Raw genomic sequence first — 16,543 nt, forward strand, 5'->3', positions numbered from 1 at the left:
TGGGTAGGCTTGGTTGGGGCTGCTGCCCAGCTGAGCAGTGTGTGGGGCTTGGGACCCGGGGCCACAATGCGTGGCTGTCAGGCCCTGGTGGGTAGCAGGAAGGGGCCGTGGGTCACTTGTTTTGGAGCAGGGAGGCCAGGAGGGGGCAACTCCCTACCACTGCACTCACTCTCATGGGCAGGGGGAACCCATGCCTCCCAGATCTGTATGCGAGGTGGAGGCGGGTGCGGGCTATTCCCTGTGAGCTTGGGCTCCTGTTCTGCTGCCCTTCCCCAGGGCTTCCAAAGCCCAGCAGGTGCGACCCAGCACTGCAGGGCACAGTGGGGCTGCACAGAAAAGCTGCCTGGTGCTGTGAGCTCCACGTCTGCCCTGCCAACATGTCCCCTGTACATGCAGCAGCAGCAAGGGGCAAATCCCCGCAATGCCACCCCTGCTGCTACTGTGCATACAAGGGACGCATCGCCAAGGCAGTGAGGAACTTGCAGCAGCAAGGAGATCCCCTTGCAGCCCCACTGTTCCCTGTGCTGCTGGACTTCACCTGCTGGGCTGTGGCAGCAGGGCAGGAGCCTCAGCCCTCAGCAGGCAGCCTGCACCTGCCCTGTGCACAGATCTGGGGAGCACAGGCCCCCACAGAAGTATGCACTATGGTGACAAGCCGGCTTCACCTCACCTGAGCCCAGAACAAGCAGGCAGTTGGGGGGGGGGGAGGGTGTCCTCTGTTAGCCTTCTTGGCAACAAGGGCACACAGCTGACTCATATCTAGCTTATTGTATACTGTAACCCCCAGGTCCTCTTCTGCAGAGCTGCTGCTTAGACAGTCAGTCCCCAGGCAGGCTGTAGTGGTGCATGGGATTCTTCTATCCTAAGTACAGGATTTTGCACTTATCTTGGTTGATCCTCATGAGATTTCTTTTGGTCCAATCCTCCAATTTGTCTAGGTCACTCTGAATCCTAGCCATCCAGTATATCTCCTACACCCCCCAGCTTGGTGTCATCTGCAAATCTGCTGAGGGTGCAATCCATCCCATCTTCCAGATTAATGAATATATTGAAGAAAACCAGCCCCGGGACCAACCCCTGGGGTACTTCACTTGATACTGCCTGCCAGCTAGACACTGAGCCACTGATTATTACCTGTTGAGCCCGACAATCCAGCCACCTTTTTTCTACCTTACAGTCCATTCATCTAATCCATACTTCCTCAGTTTGCTTGCAAGAATGCTATGGGAGATGGTATCAAAAGCCTTGCTGAAGTCAAGGTATATTATATTATCCACTGTACTCCCCGGATCCACAGACCCAGTCATCTTATCAAAGAAGGCAATCAGGTTGATCAGGCATGATTTGCCCTTGGCGAATCCATGCTAACTGTTTCTAATGAACTTCTTCTCCAAGTGCTTAGAACTGGATTCTTTGAGGAACTACTCCATGAATTTTTCAGGGATTGAGGTGAGGCTGACTGGTCTGTAGTTCCCTGGATCCTCCTTTTTCCCTTTCTTAAAGATGGGCACTATATTTGCCCTTTTCCAATTGTCTAGGACCTCCCCCGATTGCCATGAATTTTCAAACTTAATGGCCAGCGGCTCTGCAATCACTTCAGCTAACTCCCTCATCACCCTCAGATGCACTGTATCTGGCCCCATGGACTTGTACACATCCAACTTTTTTTAAAAGTACCTAACCTGTTCTTTCATCACTGAGGGTTGCTGACCTTCTCCCTAAACTGCTGCCCACTGCAATACTCTTGGAGTTGACCTTGCCTGTGAAGACTCAGATTAAAAAAATACATTGAGTACTTAAGCCTTTTTCTCATCCTCTGCCACTAGGTTGCCTCCCCCATTCAGTAAGGACTCACACTTCCCCTGACCTTCCTCTTGTTGTCTCTCCTCCATTATATGGAAGTATAAAACACACTGTAGGATCTGTTAGGAAATGTAATATAATGTCACTAAATATGATTATCTGATTTTTTTAGTAAGTTTCACAGACAGCAGTATGTTGGCTCTTGAATAGGATTCTAACTGTATGCATATGGTAGACTAATATGCAGAATTGGAAACAATTTACATTTGAAACTTTTTTTTTAATTTACATATTCCTTATCCTGCAAGCACGTCAACATTTTTATATATCATATGCCTGTTTTACTGCTGTTCAGTTAGTCTGTTATCAGTTAGTAAGCTTAAAAAAAAGTCATTTCAGTACTTGCATAATATCCCCTCTGACTATGGAGTTACGAAGGGAAATATTTTTCCCAATACATGAGAACAGAAACTCAGATTCTCCAAGTCAGCAGTAAGAAATGCAATAGTTCATGTTCTTGTTCCCCAGGATCACTGCGCTTTGTAAAGAAAAAAACACTCCTTACATTTCTATTTACAGTCCAGATAATTTGTAATGACTTCTTTCTTTATAAATGGAAAACTGGGTGAATCATGAGGGGAAAAGAGCTACAGTGCTAAGAAGAAGAGCAACAACTCAAAAATAGTGCACTGATATAAGGCAAAAATAATACTTGCTTTCTTTGCTGTTCAATTAAAGCCAGTTTCTCTTTCATCTGCTTCTGTGCTGCCAATCTGCACTCTTCAGCTCGCTTTGTCTCTATCTTCTTATCGAGGGATGAAAACTCAGGAAATACATTCTTCTGCATGGATTTTTTCCTTTTAAAATAAGGCCATTCATTACAGGTTTTTAAATACTGTATTTAAAGACAGGCAGAGTGATACAATTATTCATTATGATAACTAAATTCACCAGACAGATCTTTGGGCAGGTCTGATTCTTGATCAAAGAGAGAACAGGAAAATGCAGGAATCAAAGCAGTGTGGGTTTCTAACCTATATTTGTAGATGCAACAAATCACTGACATCCGTACAACTAGGCCCTAATTCAATCAGCTCCCTGAATTTAAGTATATAAGTAGTCCTACGGATTTCAACAGGAAATTTAAAGCAGTCACACACTTAATAACATGCTAAATCAGGCACTTAAAAATAGTTTGATCCAATCTCACTATGGAAAAAGTAATATAGAGAGCAGGAATATTTTAAATTCTTGCCACACAAAACACCCTTTACTTTCCAGGAAAGAGGAGCTAGTAGGATAAAGCCTAACTGCAAGACATATATAGACTGAAGATGGAAACTATGATGAAGAAAGGAAGGAGTGCAAGTTTAAGCTTTCTGAGCAGTAGTTTTAACTTGCAGCATATAAAATGAATATAGGCTGCCACCTTCAGGTTCTGTTCACATAAGGAAAACTACAGATATGTTTAAACACAGTATACTAGAATTCTTGTATACTGAGCAACAGATTTAACAGATTTTCCAATGCAAGGTAACTGATGCTGTTGTAGTCTGTTTTCTGAAACTATATCCTTACCTGTCCTCATGTTCATGTAGTGCAACAGAACGTTGCCCCGATACGCTAATAAATGAGACTACATTTTTAGCCAAGCAATATATAGGAATGTTTGGCCAGTTAAGCAATTTATAATAACAGTACAACAAGGAAAAGTATACAACAAGAAAAGTGTTTACTTTTTATAAACTAACCACAGTTTATAAATTATACTTCCATATAGGAACAGACATAGTTAGTTGCATAGTTAGTCTGAAGTAAAAAAAAAAGCCCCGCACTCACCGGCTCCTGTCAGGCAGGTGGGGTGTGTGTGGGGGGAAGATCCCCGCTGCCTCCCACTGCCCTGTGCTGCAATGGGGGCTCTGCCGCAAGCCCCCAGATTCCCTGATATCTGCTGCAGCAGCCAGTGAGTGTGGGGCTTTTTCTTTTTTAAGTGCCGGGACGCTGGGGCTGGGCAGGGCAGCCATTGATGGGGCTGGGAGAGAGGACAGGGATTGGGAGGCGCTCAGTGGGGCTGGTGGAGCAGGCCAAATCCCCTCCAAATCAAAACTGCACCCAAAGCTTTGCACAGCCCTGATATATATACATATCAGGGCTGTGAATTTCGGCCTGATATGGTGGCCAAATCTCTGAAACCAAATTGAATCAGAGGACCCTTTAATCTCGGGAAAGATTTGGACATAGACATATCTTTAAATGTTTTTTTCTATATACCTCGAGGTACCACCATGGTTTGTGAATGCAGCGATGCTGGGGCACATGGAGCATCCCACAGGAGTATGGGGGGGGGGCTCCCCAGTGTGCTCAGCAGCAGACCTGGAAGTGGACTAGAAGCACTTCTGGTTCACGTCCAGGTCCACTGCGGCGCGCACAGGGGTGTTCCCCTGTGCTCACCCAGCCAGCGACTGGTGCCTTCTGGGTCTGGGGGGGAACCCATGGTCCCCCCGAGGCTGATCACCAAGCCAGAGGGGTGTAGGGGGGCCCCAGTGTGCTCTCCAGCAGACCTGGGGGATTGGGTTTGCCATCAAGCATATGGAGGGTCCCCCGCAGTCCTTTGGGATATACCACGTGCCCCAGCATTGCAGCATTCACAAGCCATGCTGGTACCTTGAAGTATGCAGAAAAAATATTTAAAGCTGTGTCTGTGTCCGAATCACTGATTCTCTGAATCAGCATCAAATCTTCACATTCAGATTTTGCCACATTTAATTGGGCACAGTGATCCGAATCAACAAATCCCTCTCCCTGATTTGGGCCGAATCTGAATCCAAATTGAATACGGCCCGCTTTGCACACCCTTAATATATATGTATGCGTATACTAGTATACACACACACACACACACACTGATAGCACAAGCGTTCATTGAAGCTCATTCTTCATATATATATATTTATATATCTGATGCTGGCCCATCTGAAGAATGAGCTTCAATGAAAGCTTGTGCTGTGTGTGTGTATGTAACAAAAACTTTCATTGAAGCTCATTCATCAGATGCTGTGAAAAGATGTGCAAAGCTGTGTATAGGAAGGACACAGAAAGCCTGCCTTCTACTTCCATGTACTAACTAAAAGCAGTGGTTCATTTAGTACAAAAGTTGGTCAAAAAAGGGAAAATAGACCATAAACATCTATTTATATTCTTATTAGAACTGTGGAAATTTCATTGAAAAGTCGACATTAAATAAAGAAGAATCAACTAGCTCTATTAGGTCTGAAGTTTGTAGTAAAAACATTCCTGATTTTTAATTTCAAAATTATAAATAGTCAAGCAATACTAATCACCCATAATTCTTAGATCTGCACTTATCCATAAGACTGTACACATTAACAAAACATCAGAGTGACTGAAGACAAAAATGTTTTACAAAATTCCTAATTTGCAGATTTAGTAATTTGCACAGAAAGTATCTCTCTCTTTTTTATCCCTCCCCTACTCCCCCCGCCCCCCCAAATCAATAGCTGACTCCTCTGGCAATGGTTCATATTACCAGGACTCATATTTTTACAAAATACCAGTCTTACATTGTTTAGTCTACTATGAATTATCACAAAAACAGCGACACAAATGACATTATACAACTACCCCTTACTTACCTTTACTTATTTGCTATAATTGCAATATTAAGTAATTTACAATGGATGTAACATTCATTAGTATGCATTAGTAATATGCATTAACACAGCAGGGTCAAACATATGGTTGGCCGGTCGGGTCCACTTTGTGCAGCCACTCTATCCAGCCCACTGTAAATTGGTGCGGCTAGTGAGTAGCGGCCAGCTGCACAATCTGGGGCCTTTGAGCCCCAGTGGACATGCTGATTGGCAGCAGGAGGGTGAGCAAGGGCTGAGAGTCCTGGCTGCCCTCTGGCTGCTTTGCCCATTGTCACTGGCACAACCCTACCTCCCCAGGTGCTGGCCCAGCTGTGCGTTCCACATTGAGAGCCAGAAATGCTGCTGTATGTTCCCTGTTGGAGCAAGAGGCCCCCCTCACACACACACTTCCTCATGTCCTGGGCTAGATCTGGCCAATAAGAAGTCCCACAATCTGGATCTGGCCTGGTGTACAAAGTGAGTTTGACACCCCGGCATTAACAGATTGAACTCCTTTCCATAAAATATGTTTCAGAGGTAATTCCAAGACTTAAGTCGTTCAAATATAAATTGAAATTTTTTTTTTCCCCCATCTATATGGTGGTACAGATATACAAACTAAAAATAGTCCTCTGAAAGCTGATTTGGCCACTTTCTCCTTATTACTTTAACCATAATTTTCAACTTCAATATATATGTTCCTCATAATTACAATGTTGAGAGCATTTCTTATTTTCTGGTTTTGGAGAAAATTGAGTTCATTTTAGTTTAAGTTCTTTTTATTTTCTATATTAATTTGTCATGAGCCTCACTAACATACCAATCACTTAATTTCTGGGTATAGATGGAATGTATGGTAAAATGTTTTAAAATGACTGTATTAGACATTTGGTTTTCCAGCACCGGCAAGATACGTATAGTATTCTATCCTGTAAACTATTATATAAAAGTTAAATATATAAAGGAAAAATCTAAGATGTTTTCTTTCACCTGGAAAGACTTGTAGATTTGTAGTGTAGTCTTTCCTTTATTCCGTTCCCTTTCCCTAGTTCAGTAAATTTCTGCATTGTGGCTTTAGGGCCTAAATCCCGGTTTGCAAGAAATTCTTCCTGCTCATCTTTTATAATTTCCTCCTTGAGTTTCTGAAATCGCAGCCTTTCTTCCTCATTAGGCCACTCATCTGACAAATCCAAATTGGACTCCAGCAGTTCCGTTAAGTTTAGTTTTTCAACAGGTGGTATTTCTATTGGAATTAGAGAGAGACAGATTATTGTATACACGCTTATTAAAGCAATGAAGTCAGATAAAAAAATTCCTAAGGGATTTTTTTCCCTTTGCATGGTGAGATACAAATGGAGCATAACTTTTTATGTGAACAACTTTATTTCCCACTAGGGAACTACAGTCATCATCTGCAAGATAAGCTGTAAAATTCATTTTCTGTAATGGTATACTTGAAATAATTATTTTTTATATATATAATATTTTTTAAGTTGTCAGTGAAATCTACCACTGAAGAAGGCTGAGAAGAGATACACCTTAAAAACTAACTGAATCAGACTGCAAAAGCTCTCATGAGCAAGATGCTGGCATCTGATGAAGCATGCTCTTGCTGTCAGAAGTTTATCCATTTTTGATTCAGTTAGTCTATAAGGTACATCTTTACACTGCCTTCTGTATAACTTCAGACTAATGTGGCTAACTCTCTCTCTCTACTCCTGAAGTTACATAGTTGCCCAGAAGCCAATAAGAAGTGTTTCAACTTTCAACATAGTATATTCTCTTATGTATGTATTACACAGAGCTGCCTAATTCTTGGGTAGAGTTAACCAATAGAAATGTGTTGTACCTATTTATCAACAGTTCTGCTGACATCCTAGTCATTTCAGGTGCAACTGAATAACTTAATTTTTGTCTACAAAGCTGGACCTGGTCCTTCACTGTCTAAACCTTAATTCAGGAAGTACTGAAGTATTTATTTAATTCTAATGTATGTCATGTTATCTCTACCCAGAAAAGCATTTAAGTAAGCAGATAACTTAAAACCTATTTTAAACCCATTAAAACCAACTGGATTTAAATACATTCTTAAATGCTTTACTGAATTAGAGCCTAAAACATCTCTTTGATTTTCTACAACAGTTAAGATAAACTGGGATATTTGAGCCAATAACTATCTAGCTTAAATATAATAAGGCTGGTGGACAGGTGTTGTCCCACTGGACTATGAAGTCTAAAATTTGCCACTGGAGCCAACTGAACGAAGCCAAAGCCTTTGACCCATTCAGGCCCCAGAAAATGTGGAGGACCCATTTTTTCCAACTCAGCAAATACTGAAAAACTAAGGATAGGTGGTATGAATAATGAGGTATTATGGCACAATAACAGGTTGATTTATTTTTATGATGACACTTTTCTCTAGTTTGAGCCCAAAGAAACAACATCTAGAGTTCTGAGCCCACTTTTGTCAGGTGCTATATAACTCTGGCTCCTACTATGCTGAACAGGAGTTGAGAGTGATCAGTACCTTTCCAAAATGCTCAGCTCCTCAGAAATTTTAGACCAAGGTCTCATTCATTCAGGAGCTCTTGCCTCATTTTGGTTATTGTGTAGTATGAAGAGAGCAATCTAAAACACATGGAAGTCAAGAGAAAGCTTCTCATAGACTTCTGGGAGGTTTTGTATCATGACTTTGTTGTACATCTTGTATAAATGAAAATGGATGGATCCTTTCTAATATGCAAAGAACATAAAATCCCCCCCATGTTTTTAATTTTTGAGACAACAAATAATATTGCTTTACTAGAAAAAAATATGATTACGTAGTTAAATAAAGACAAATAATAATACATATGTGCGTATGTGTATACACTCTGATACTATAGTAAGTAGCACTATAGTAAGTAGTAAGTAAATACGCGAAGAAAAAGCTGTTATTTTCTTAGTCTGGAGTATTTAATCTTGGAACATTTATACTGCCTTAAAGCAGTTTTTTGACATCATAAATAACTACATATAAATCAATGAAACAAGAGTTCTATGCATGATATAAAGCAGGTAAGAGACTCATACCACTGAAATAAAGATCGCCAGAAAGAGAGGGAAAGGGCAAAACACTTTGATATTATAATAAGTAGAATGGTCATAAAGTGTGAAGGTATGGGCTTTAATCAAAACGAGAAAAAAACTAACATAGCCAACATGAACTTGTAAGAGAATATTATTAAGACTTTATGTTCAACTTATTTCTATTTCATCTCTAAAGCTTTGCTCTTCATTCTGAACGTGCTAGCTCAAGGAAAAAAACCCCATAACAACCATCTTTAAAATTATTCCTATACCAATATGTGTCTACAAGCACAACTGATATTTTCTATGTATACACTAGGACTACTTTTAGGGTATGCCTACATTTCAGTCAAAGGTGTGACTGCAGTTTATATAGCTTTAAACTAGGTAACCTAGGTACTAATAGCAGAGTAGCTGTTTCTGAATGAAGCTTAATTTAGGTACCTATTCTACCCATCTTTTTAGAACAGAGGACACTGGGGAGAGGGTTGAGGTAGGTATTTCAGACTACAATTTGCTCTGTGCTGCCACAGTTATAGTCCTATATTGGTGTGTGCTGCAGTTGTACCTTGACTGAAGCTACAGACTAGGAGTTTCCTTAAATCCCAGAAAACCCAGCATTGTTTTTCATCTCCCTCCTCTCATATTTTAGAGGAAATGCATCATCCATGGTACATTCTGTTATCTTCTCCACACGAAGTATGTATATACTACTTCTTACATACTGCTCTCATCCAACATGAACAGATGGGCCACGTGGGAGGGAGCAAAAAACTCTTGAAATATTACAGAAGGTTCCCAAACTTCATGTGCAATGCCCACATATTCTAAATATTAAAGTCCACAGTATTTTTCTTTAAATATACCAATATCTAAACTATGATAATGATATTGTAGTAGCATGAGTTACAAAACAGTTCTGAAGCACACTTCATATGTTATTTTGTAGTGCAAAATATTGTCTTTGAATGAAATAAAAAAATAAAATAATGTAAAGTTTCGTACTGTTTTTATATACAATCAACAGAAAAAGTTTGCTTTCATATTCTGAAGCAAAACACCATATCACAAGATTTTAAAAATTGTGTAGGCACCCAAAAGGGTAAAAAAAAGAAGGAAAGGAAACCATTGCAGTGTTTTAAATATATAATTTATTTGGGTTATATTTTCATGTATTACAAATATGTGTAGTTTCACAGAAAAATGTGTCAGAGTCAGAAATTGCAATATCTTCTAAACTGAACAGTTATTTGCACGTGTTTCTGTATTACCTTATGGAATGATTTTAGGTAACATCCAATGTAATGTCTTGATTTGATTCATTCTATTTGTGAACAGCCTTTATGCAAAAGTGATTTAACACAAATATGAAAAGTTCATCTTATAGTGTGTAAAGCTGAATGACCTTCGATCCACTTATGAACTAAACACTTCCTTTAAAGAAAGATCAGTCCAAATTTTGTTCCTAGTTACATTATGAAAATTTGCACAAGATACACTGAAGAAGTTCAGTCTAAAAATTTAGGAGTTACCTTTTAACAAAAGTAAAATTTGTGCCTATGTTAAGCCTTGTATTCTTAAAAACTCTTAGATAATGCTCAAAAATAAAATGTACTTTTATTGATTTCAGAGAGAGAATTCATTACCAATAAGAATTATTGAGAGACATTTCACTTCCATTTTTTATAATTAACTTTTTGCTCATTAAAAAAACCATCTATCTGATAACAGTAGAAAACATACCTCCATTTTAAACAAAGGCATTTTAATATATTTCATCCATGGATCTAAATTATTTCCTACAGTTTACAGAAGACATAATTCTGAGTATGTTTGAGGGATGTAACTTCTAATTAAGAATGAATGGTAAATATTTTGTATTTCCTCTGTAGACAAATTTTCTTTTTATTTCAGCTCTGAAAATTATTACAATGGAAACATCAATCAAAGACCTCAGTGCTATGGATACACCTCGGATATACTACGCAGAAATGTAATTTATGGAGCTAGCTAGTTCTGACTTTCAGAAATTTAAAAATTAATATTATTTGAAGTATAATATTTCCTTTAATTTAAAAGGAATCTTTAATAATGTGGTTCACTACTATATTGCAGAATTAAAAGTTCTGAAGACACTGCAGTGAAAAATAAATACAGTTGAGAACATGCAACTGAAAACTTATCAAAAGTTATCTTTCTCTAACTTTTACTAAACTCACTAATTAAGCTTATCCATATTTCCATGAACTAGTGGAAATTTTCCTGTGAACAGAGTCTCTCTTTGACTTTCTTATGTATTCCTTAATAATGGCCTTGTTTTCTTCATGTGGAATAGAAGGCAAATCTGTGAAATACAGAACTTAGAGGTATGTGCATTTGCGAGTATACATAAAAGATTAAACTAGCCTAGTAAAAAAAAAATTGGCATATACTCCAAGGAGCACTTGTGAATCCCCAATAGCTTTTCCTATTTGTGATCTCTATACTTTGGTGACACTGGGTGGAATACAGCATTGGAAGCATTAGAGAAGATATGTGTATCTTGGAAGACAGCATGTTAATTTTCAAAACGTGATTAGCATTTCCTGTAGAATAACGGTGTCAGTCAAACATATGGAACACTCATGCTGAATTAAGTTCCTCATACAGCAGCAAATACCCTCATTTTTATCTACAATCACTCTATTATGAAGTATAATAGTTTTTGGGATCTATTCAAGAAAGTATGTCTTTGTTTTACAATATAGATAATCAATACAATGAGTTCACAAAAATTAATTGACTAATGGCATAAACCAGCAGTTCTCAATCTGTGGAACGTGCAAACCAGTGGTACACAGACAAACTGTCAGTAGTGCACTTTAACAGATTTATTATAATTACTTTATATGACAAAAAATTCCTGGTGGAACTTAAGGTTGAACTGAAAAATTTGCTGGTGGTACTTAGGCAACCAAGTTTCTTTGGGTAAATCTGATACCTTTTATTAGATCAAGTCAAACACTGGAAAAATTCTTTGCAAGCTCTTGGGTACAAATGCCCTTCGTCAGGCTGAGGAAGTGCCTCCAGATGGTCTGTGCTCTACCAGTCCATCTGCATATGATTCCTCAACCTGATGAAAGGTATTTGTACCAGAAAGCTTGCAAAGAAGAATTTTTCCAATGATTTGACTTTGTCACGGAGTCACAGAAGGGCTCCGTGATTGTGAGAGTGATTGGCAGGGCTGCCAATCACCCAGGCAGCTCAGGTGCCTGGTTGCCAGGGGCAACCAGGTGGTCACAAGACCGGAAGGGGGCAGGGCCAGGCCTTTAAAACCAGCTCAGGCCAGAGCCTGAGACACAGTTCCCTTCTGGCTGCCGCAGGAGCAGGAGCTCTGCAGCTGAGCTGAGCGGCCTGGGTTAGTGGCTGCTACTTCATTGCGCTACCCGGCTGCAATGATGCCGGGAACAGCATCGCCCTGACTGGAGGTAGGATTGCGGGCCCTGGTGGGGCTTGGAGGTATTAGGCGTGTGGAGCCTCTGTATTTATGTTATAGCCAGAGGGCTGGAGTATTAAGTTACAGTTTATCCGGAGGACCGGGGAGGCTGTAGGGGAGCGAGGAGGCCTCAGGGGAGCTCCCCAACAGCTTGGGGGTTCCCAGGGCCCAGTTGAGGCACAGTGCCGGGGGCACTAGTGTCAGTGCGGCTGGGCATGGTATTGCGCCAGGGAGGCGCAGTGTGCGGGTTACAGACCCCAGCCCAGAAGGGCGGTGTTTAACCCTGGAGCGGAGCAGTGACAGAGCGCAGGAGGCGCAGAGTCAGCCCGAGAGGGCAAGGCCCGGAGCAGGGCAGAGACAGAGCGCGGCGAGAGCGGCCTAGCTAGCCACCCAAGGGCGCTGAGATTAGGGCGGCGATAGTGAGCCGGCCCGAGGGCGCCGAGGCCAGGGCGGCGATAGAGCTTAGGCCAGGGCGGCGATAGTGCCAGCCACCCGAGGGCGCCGAGATTAGGGCGGCGGTAGTGCCGGCCCAAGGGCGCCGAGACTAGGGCGGCGATTGAGCCAAGGCTAGCGCGGCGAGAGCAGCCTAGCTAGCCACTCGAGGGCGCCGAGACTAGGGCGGCGATTGAGCCAAGGCTAGTGCGGCGAGACCAGCCTAGCTAGCCACCCGAGGGCGCCGAGACGAGGGCGGCGGTAGTGCTTGCCCAAGGGCGCCGAGACTAGGGTGGCGAGAGACCCGAGATCCGGGCGCAGGGAGTGAGCCGGCCCGAGGGCGCCGAGGCTAGGGCGGCGGGAGTGAGCCGGCCCGAGGGCGCTGAGGCTAGGGCGGCGAGAGTGCTCCAGGCTCAGGCAGAGCCGGCGATTAGCCAGGCGCCGGCTAGAACCCGGCCCAGGGGGCCGGTAGTGAGCGGCGCTGGAGGAGCCGACCCAGGAGGCGCCAGCAAGTAGCTGGGCGCCAGCGTGATAGGCCCAGGGCGTGGGGAACGGGCCAGAGATTGGGGCCCGACCCAAGGAGGCGCCAGGTGGGCGAAGAGCCCCGGTGCCCGAGAGTGAGAACAAGGGCACCCGAGGGGCGAGGGACCATACAAGCGTCCCCCGGAATAGCTGCGAGGCTTGGGGCGTGCTAAGGGGGAGGCTTGGAGGCACGCATTGCCCTTAAGGCAGGACGCTTATTAAATCCCCAGTCTGGAATAGGGACGTACAACAAGACCGTCTATTAGGGAAACTGGCAGCCTCCACATTACATATCTTAACATCAAAGTCGTGGCGGGCGAGATTCTGAGGGTGCTACGTCACCCTAAAGTGACGGTAGGCGGCGCTAGGGGGTTCACAGCCGCCCCTAGCCGCCACTCCCTCACAGACTTGATCTAATAAAAGGTATCAGATTTACCCAAAGAAACTTGGCTGCCCATGTCCTTAGACCAACACGGCTACAACCTGCACCCCTGGTGGTACTTAAGGTTGTATTGGTAGTGCACAATCTGTCAGGGTTTGGGAACCACTGGCATAAACCAAGACTTGAACTTAGGTGCCCAGAGAAGACAACGTAATTCACTGATCTGCAGTGCTATTTTCATAGAATCATAGAAAATTAGGGTTGAAAGGTACTTCAGGAAGTCATCTAATCCAGCCCTCTACTCCAAGCAGGACCATTCCCAAACTGTAATTTTCTCTATGTCCCCCAGGCCTCATTTTCTCTATATGCCATTTGACTACCTATAAAAATAACAACTATTTGAAAAAAGAATAACCATGTTGTAACATAATAGCAAAGTACTGATGATGATACCTAATTTAAATCTATTTGAGGTCTTGGTAGCTTAAATATGTATGTAAATTCATTTTTTGTATTTTAAAATAAAATGTTCATTAACGTGCAAAGAAATTAATCAAGGACTGACATCCAAGTCAGAACAGAGCAGTGCAAGGAGCAAAATATAATATTCTAGAAATCCACAGACAAAAACCTATGTTAAGATGCAGCATCCAAGAACGCATACCAGTAATTTAGGGGGAAAACATCACCAGGATGTTTAAATATCCCAAAGTCAGGCATTACATACCCAGGAATGTACAAGTTAAATTAAAATCCAAAGATGGTAAAGTCTAGAAACATCCTGTGTTGATATCATGCAGTAATTACACAATGTCCGGGGAGTCAAAGTAATGAGCGGCACTTACCAGCAGCTCAGGACAGGATGTGCATGAGGCGGAGGGAGGAACCACGTGGCTCATTAGCCGCCTTTTTGTTCAATTATGGCCAGCTGATGACGTCAGCATCGGATGCCGGCCAGCAGCAATAAGAATGGTGGATGCTGAAGTGGAGGGGGTGGATAGCATGGGCGAAAAGCTGCAGCTGCTGTCGGCGACCTCCGCCACTGCCGTCAGAGCCTCTGCCGTAAGACCCACAGAGCCAGGAGAGCCGGCAGGGCGGAACAGGGCCAAACTTCCCGACAGGAGCCTGCACTGGACATCATGGAAACTGTAGGCATGGCACCTGAGGACGTGGTTGGAGGAGTACCTGGGAGTGATGTGACCCACAGGTGGGTTGCCGGAATGATGGGGCACGGAGAAAGCCGCGCCAGGGAAGGAAGACCACTGGAGAGCCCTGAGGGGGTACAATCTGGGCAGGCACTGCCGTCAGGTCCAGATAGAGTGATGGGCAGAAGGGAGGAATGCTGGAAGTGATTGGTCTGGCTCGTGCCAGAAGGAAACCCAGGGAGTGTTCAGGGTATACCAATAAGAGGGTAGGGAGAGACAGGGCATTTTGCATTTTGGTTGTTCTGTTTGTTTAGTCAACGCTGGCTAAGGGGCAGAGAGCTAGGGGAGTGTGCCCCAGGGACTGAGGCTGAAGGAAAGCCTCTGTAAATGTACCTTTTTCCTTTGAATACCCTCCTCTGAAGAGAAGGGTGCAGGCGAGGAGGGCCGTGGGGCAGGTCCTTAAAGTGATCACAGTGGCTAGGGGCCATGGGCACTCAGAGGCAGGCCAAGAGGCGTTGCCCCACAGTGGGGAACAAGAACGGACGAGTGACGCACCAAAGGTGGTGTGAGGCCGGGGTGTAGGGGTGGCAGAGCCCCATGAGTGACCACTGGGAGAATCCTAGGCCACAGGGTACCCTGTCAACTGACCCCTCCTACTGAGGAACATCAAGTTGTGGCAGGCAAGAGCAGGGTTGGGGACACGGGAAGAAGAGATCTACTCTGGCACAGATGCGATCCCGACAGGTGTTTGACATCGACCTGTAGGGCAAAGGCTGCTTGAGAATGGTTATTCCAAGTCCGGCAGTCACACACAATTAAGATAATATACAAGTATACATTTTTTCCAAATTGGTATTTTGCCACCTTTTTCAGCTTCATAGTTCTCCACCTGTAGGGCTGCCTAACAATTTTACATTTGCACCTATTTAGATTTTTTACTTTCATAGATTTCATAGACATTAGGGCTGGAAGGAACCTTGAAAAATCATTGAGTCCAGCCCCCTGCCGGAAGGGCAGGAAGTAAGCTGGGGTCATAGGATCCCAGCAAGATAAGCATCCAATTTACTCTTGAAGGTGTTCAATGTAGGTGCTTGAACCACCTCCCATGGTAGGCTGTTCTAGAACTTGGGAGCTCAGACAGTAAAGAAATTCTTCCTTATGTCCAGCCTGAAACGGTCTCACAGTAGTTTATAACCATTCAACCTTGTTATCCCTTGGGACGGTTTGGTGAACAAACGTTCCCCGAGGTACTGGTGGTCACCCCGATAAACTTACAGGTGGCCATCAGATCACCCCTGAGCCTGCACTTTTCCAGGCTAAAGAGCCTCATGGATCTCAGCCTGTTGTCGTAAGGTCTGTTTTCCTGACCTCTGATCATGCTCATGGCTCTTCTCTGGACTCTCTCAAGATTCTCCACATCCTTTTTGACTTGTGGGGCCCAAAACTCTGCGCAGTACTCCAGCTGCAGCCTCACCAAGGCCGAGTACAAGGGGAGAATGAAATCCCGGGATTTGCTTGAGAAGCATCTGTGGATGCTAGCCAGAGTTTTGGTTGCTTTACTAGCCGCAGCATTGCATCGAAGGCTCATGTTCATCTTGTGGTCAATGATGACCCCCAAGCCTCTGTCTTCCGTAGTGCTAGCCAGTGTAGCACTGCCAAGCCTATAAGCATGCTATGGGTTTTTCCTCCCAAGGTGGAGAACCTTGCATTTGTCAGTGTTAAACACCAACATCAACCATCAACATCAACCTTCAAGTTCTCTTTCACCCATTTGCTGAGCCTGTCCAGGTCAGCCTGGATCACCCTCTTGTCTTCAGGTGTGGATGCTTTGCCCCAAAGTTTGGTGTCATCAGCGAACTTGGCCAATGCCAGGAGGGTGCTAGAGCGAGTCCTCATCTAGAGGGAAACTAAGCTGAGGGAAGGGGCACGGTGAGGCCTGAGTATGATTGGGGCGGAGTTTAAACTCTGACCTTGGCATGCAGGGACCCCATTTGGGGTATGCCTAGAGGGGGAAAACAGCCCCCATTATGGGTCCCCAGCCACCCCTGCTCACTCGCTGGCTGGT

General features: G+C 43.6%; 1 protein-coding gene across 2 annotated transcripts in view; it reads right to left on the reverse strand.

Annotated features, from left to right (window-relative positions):
• LRRC27 (leucine rich repeat containing 27) overlaps positions 1–16,543 on the reverse strand; it is an 84,972-nt gene that overhangs the window by 31,637 nt on the left and 36,792 nt on the right. For both annotated transcript variants that reach the window (XM_090057985.1, XM_090057986.1), the window contains exons 6-7: positions 6,444–6,696; positions 2,520–2,660 (exon numbers count right to left, since the gene is read on the reverse strand). In XM_090057985.1, coding sequence (XP_089914111.1) covers positions 2,520–2,660; positions 6,444–6,696 — 394 coding nt within the window. The remainder of the gene's footprint in view (positions 1–2,519; positions 2,661–6,443; positions 6,697–16,543) is intronic.

The sequence above is a fragment of the Crocodylus siamensis genome, chromosome 7 (assembly GCF_052110815.1).
Source record: "Crocodylus siamensis isolate JL-2025a chromosome 7, ASM5211081v1, whole genome shotgun sequence".
In the NCBI taxonomy this organism is placed as follows: Eukaryota; Metazoa; Chordata; order Crocodylia; family Crocodylidae; genus Crocodylus; species Crocodylus siamensis.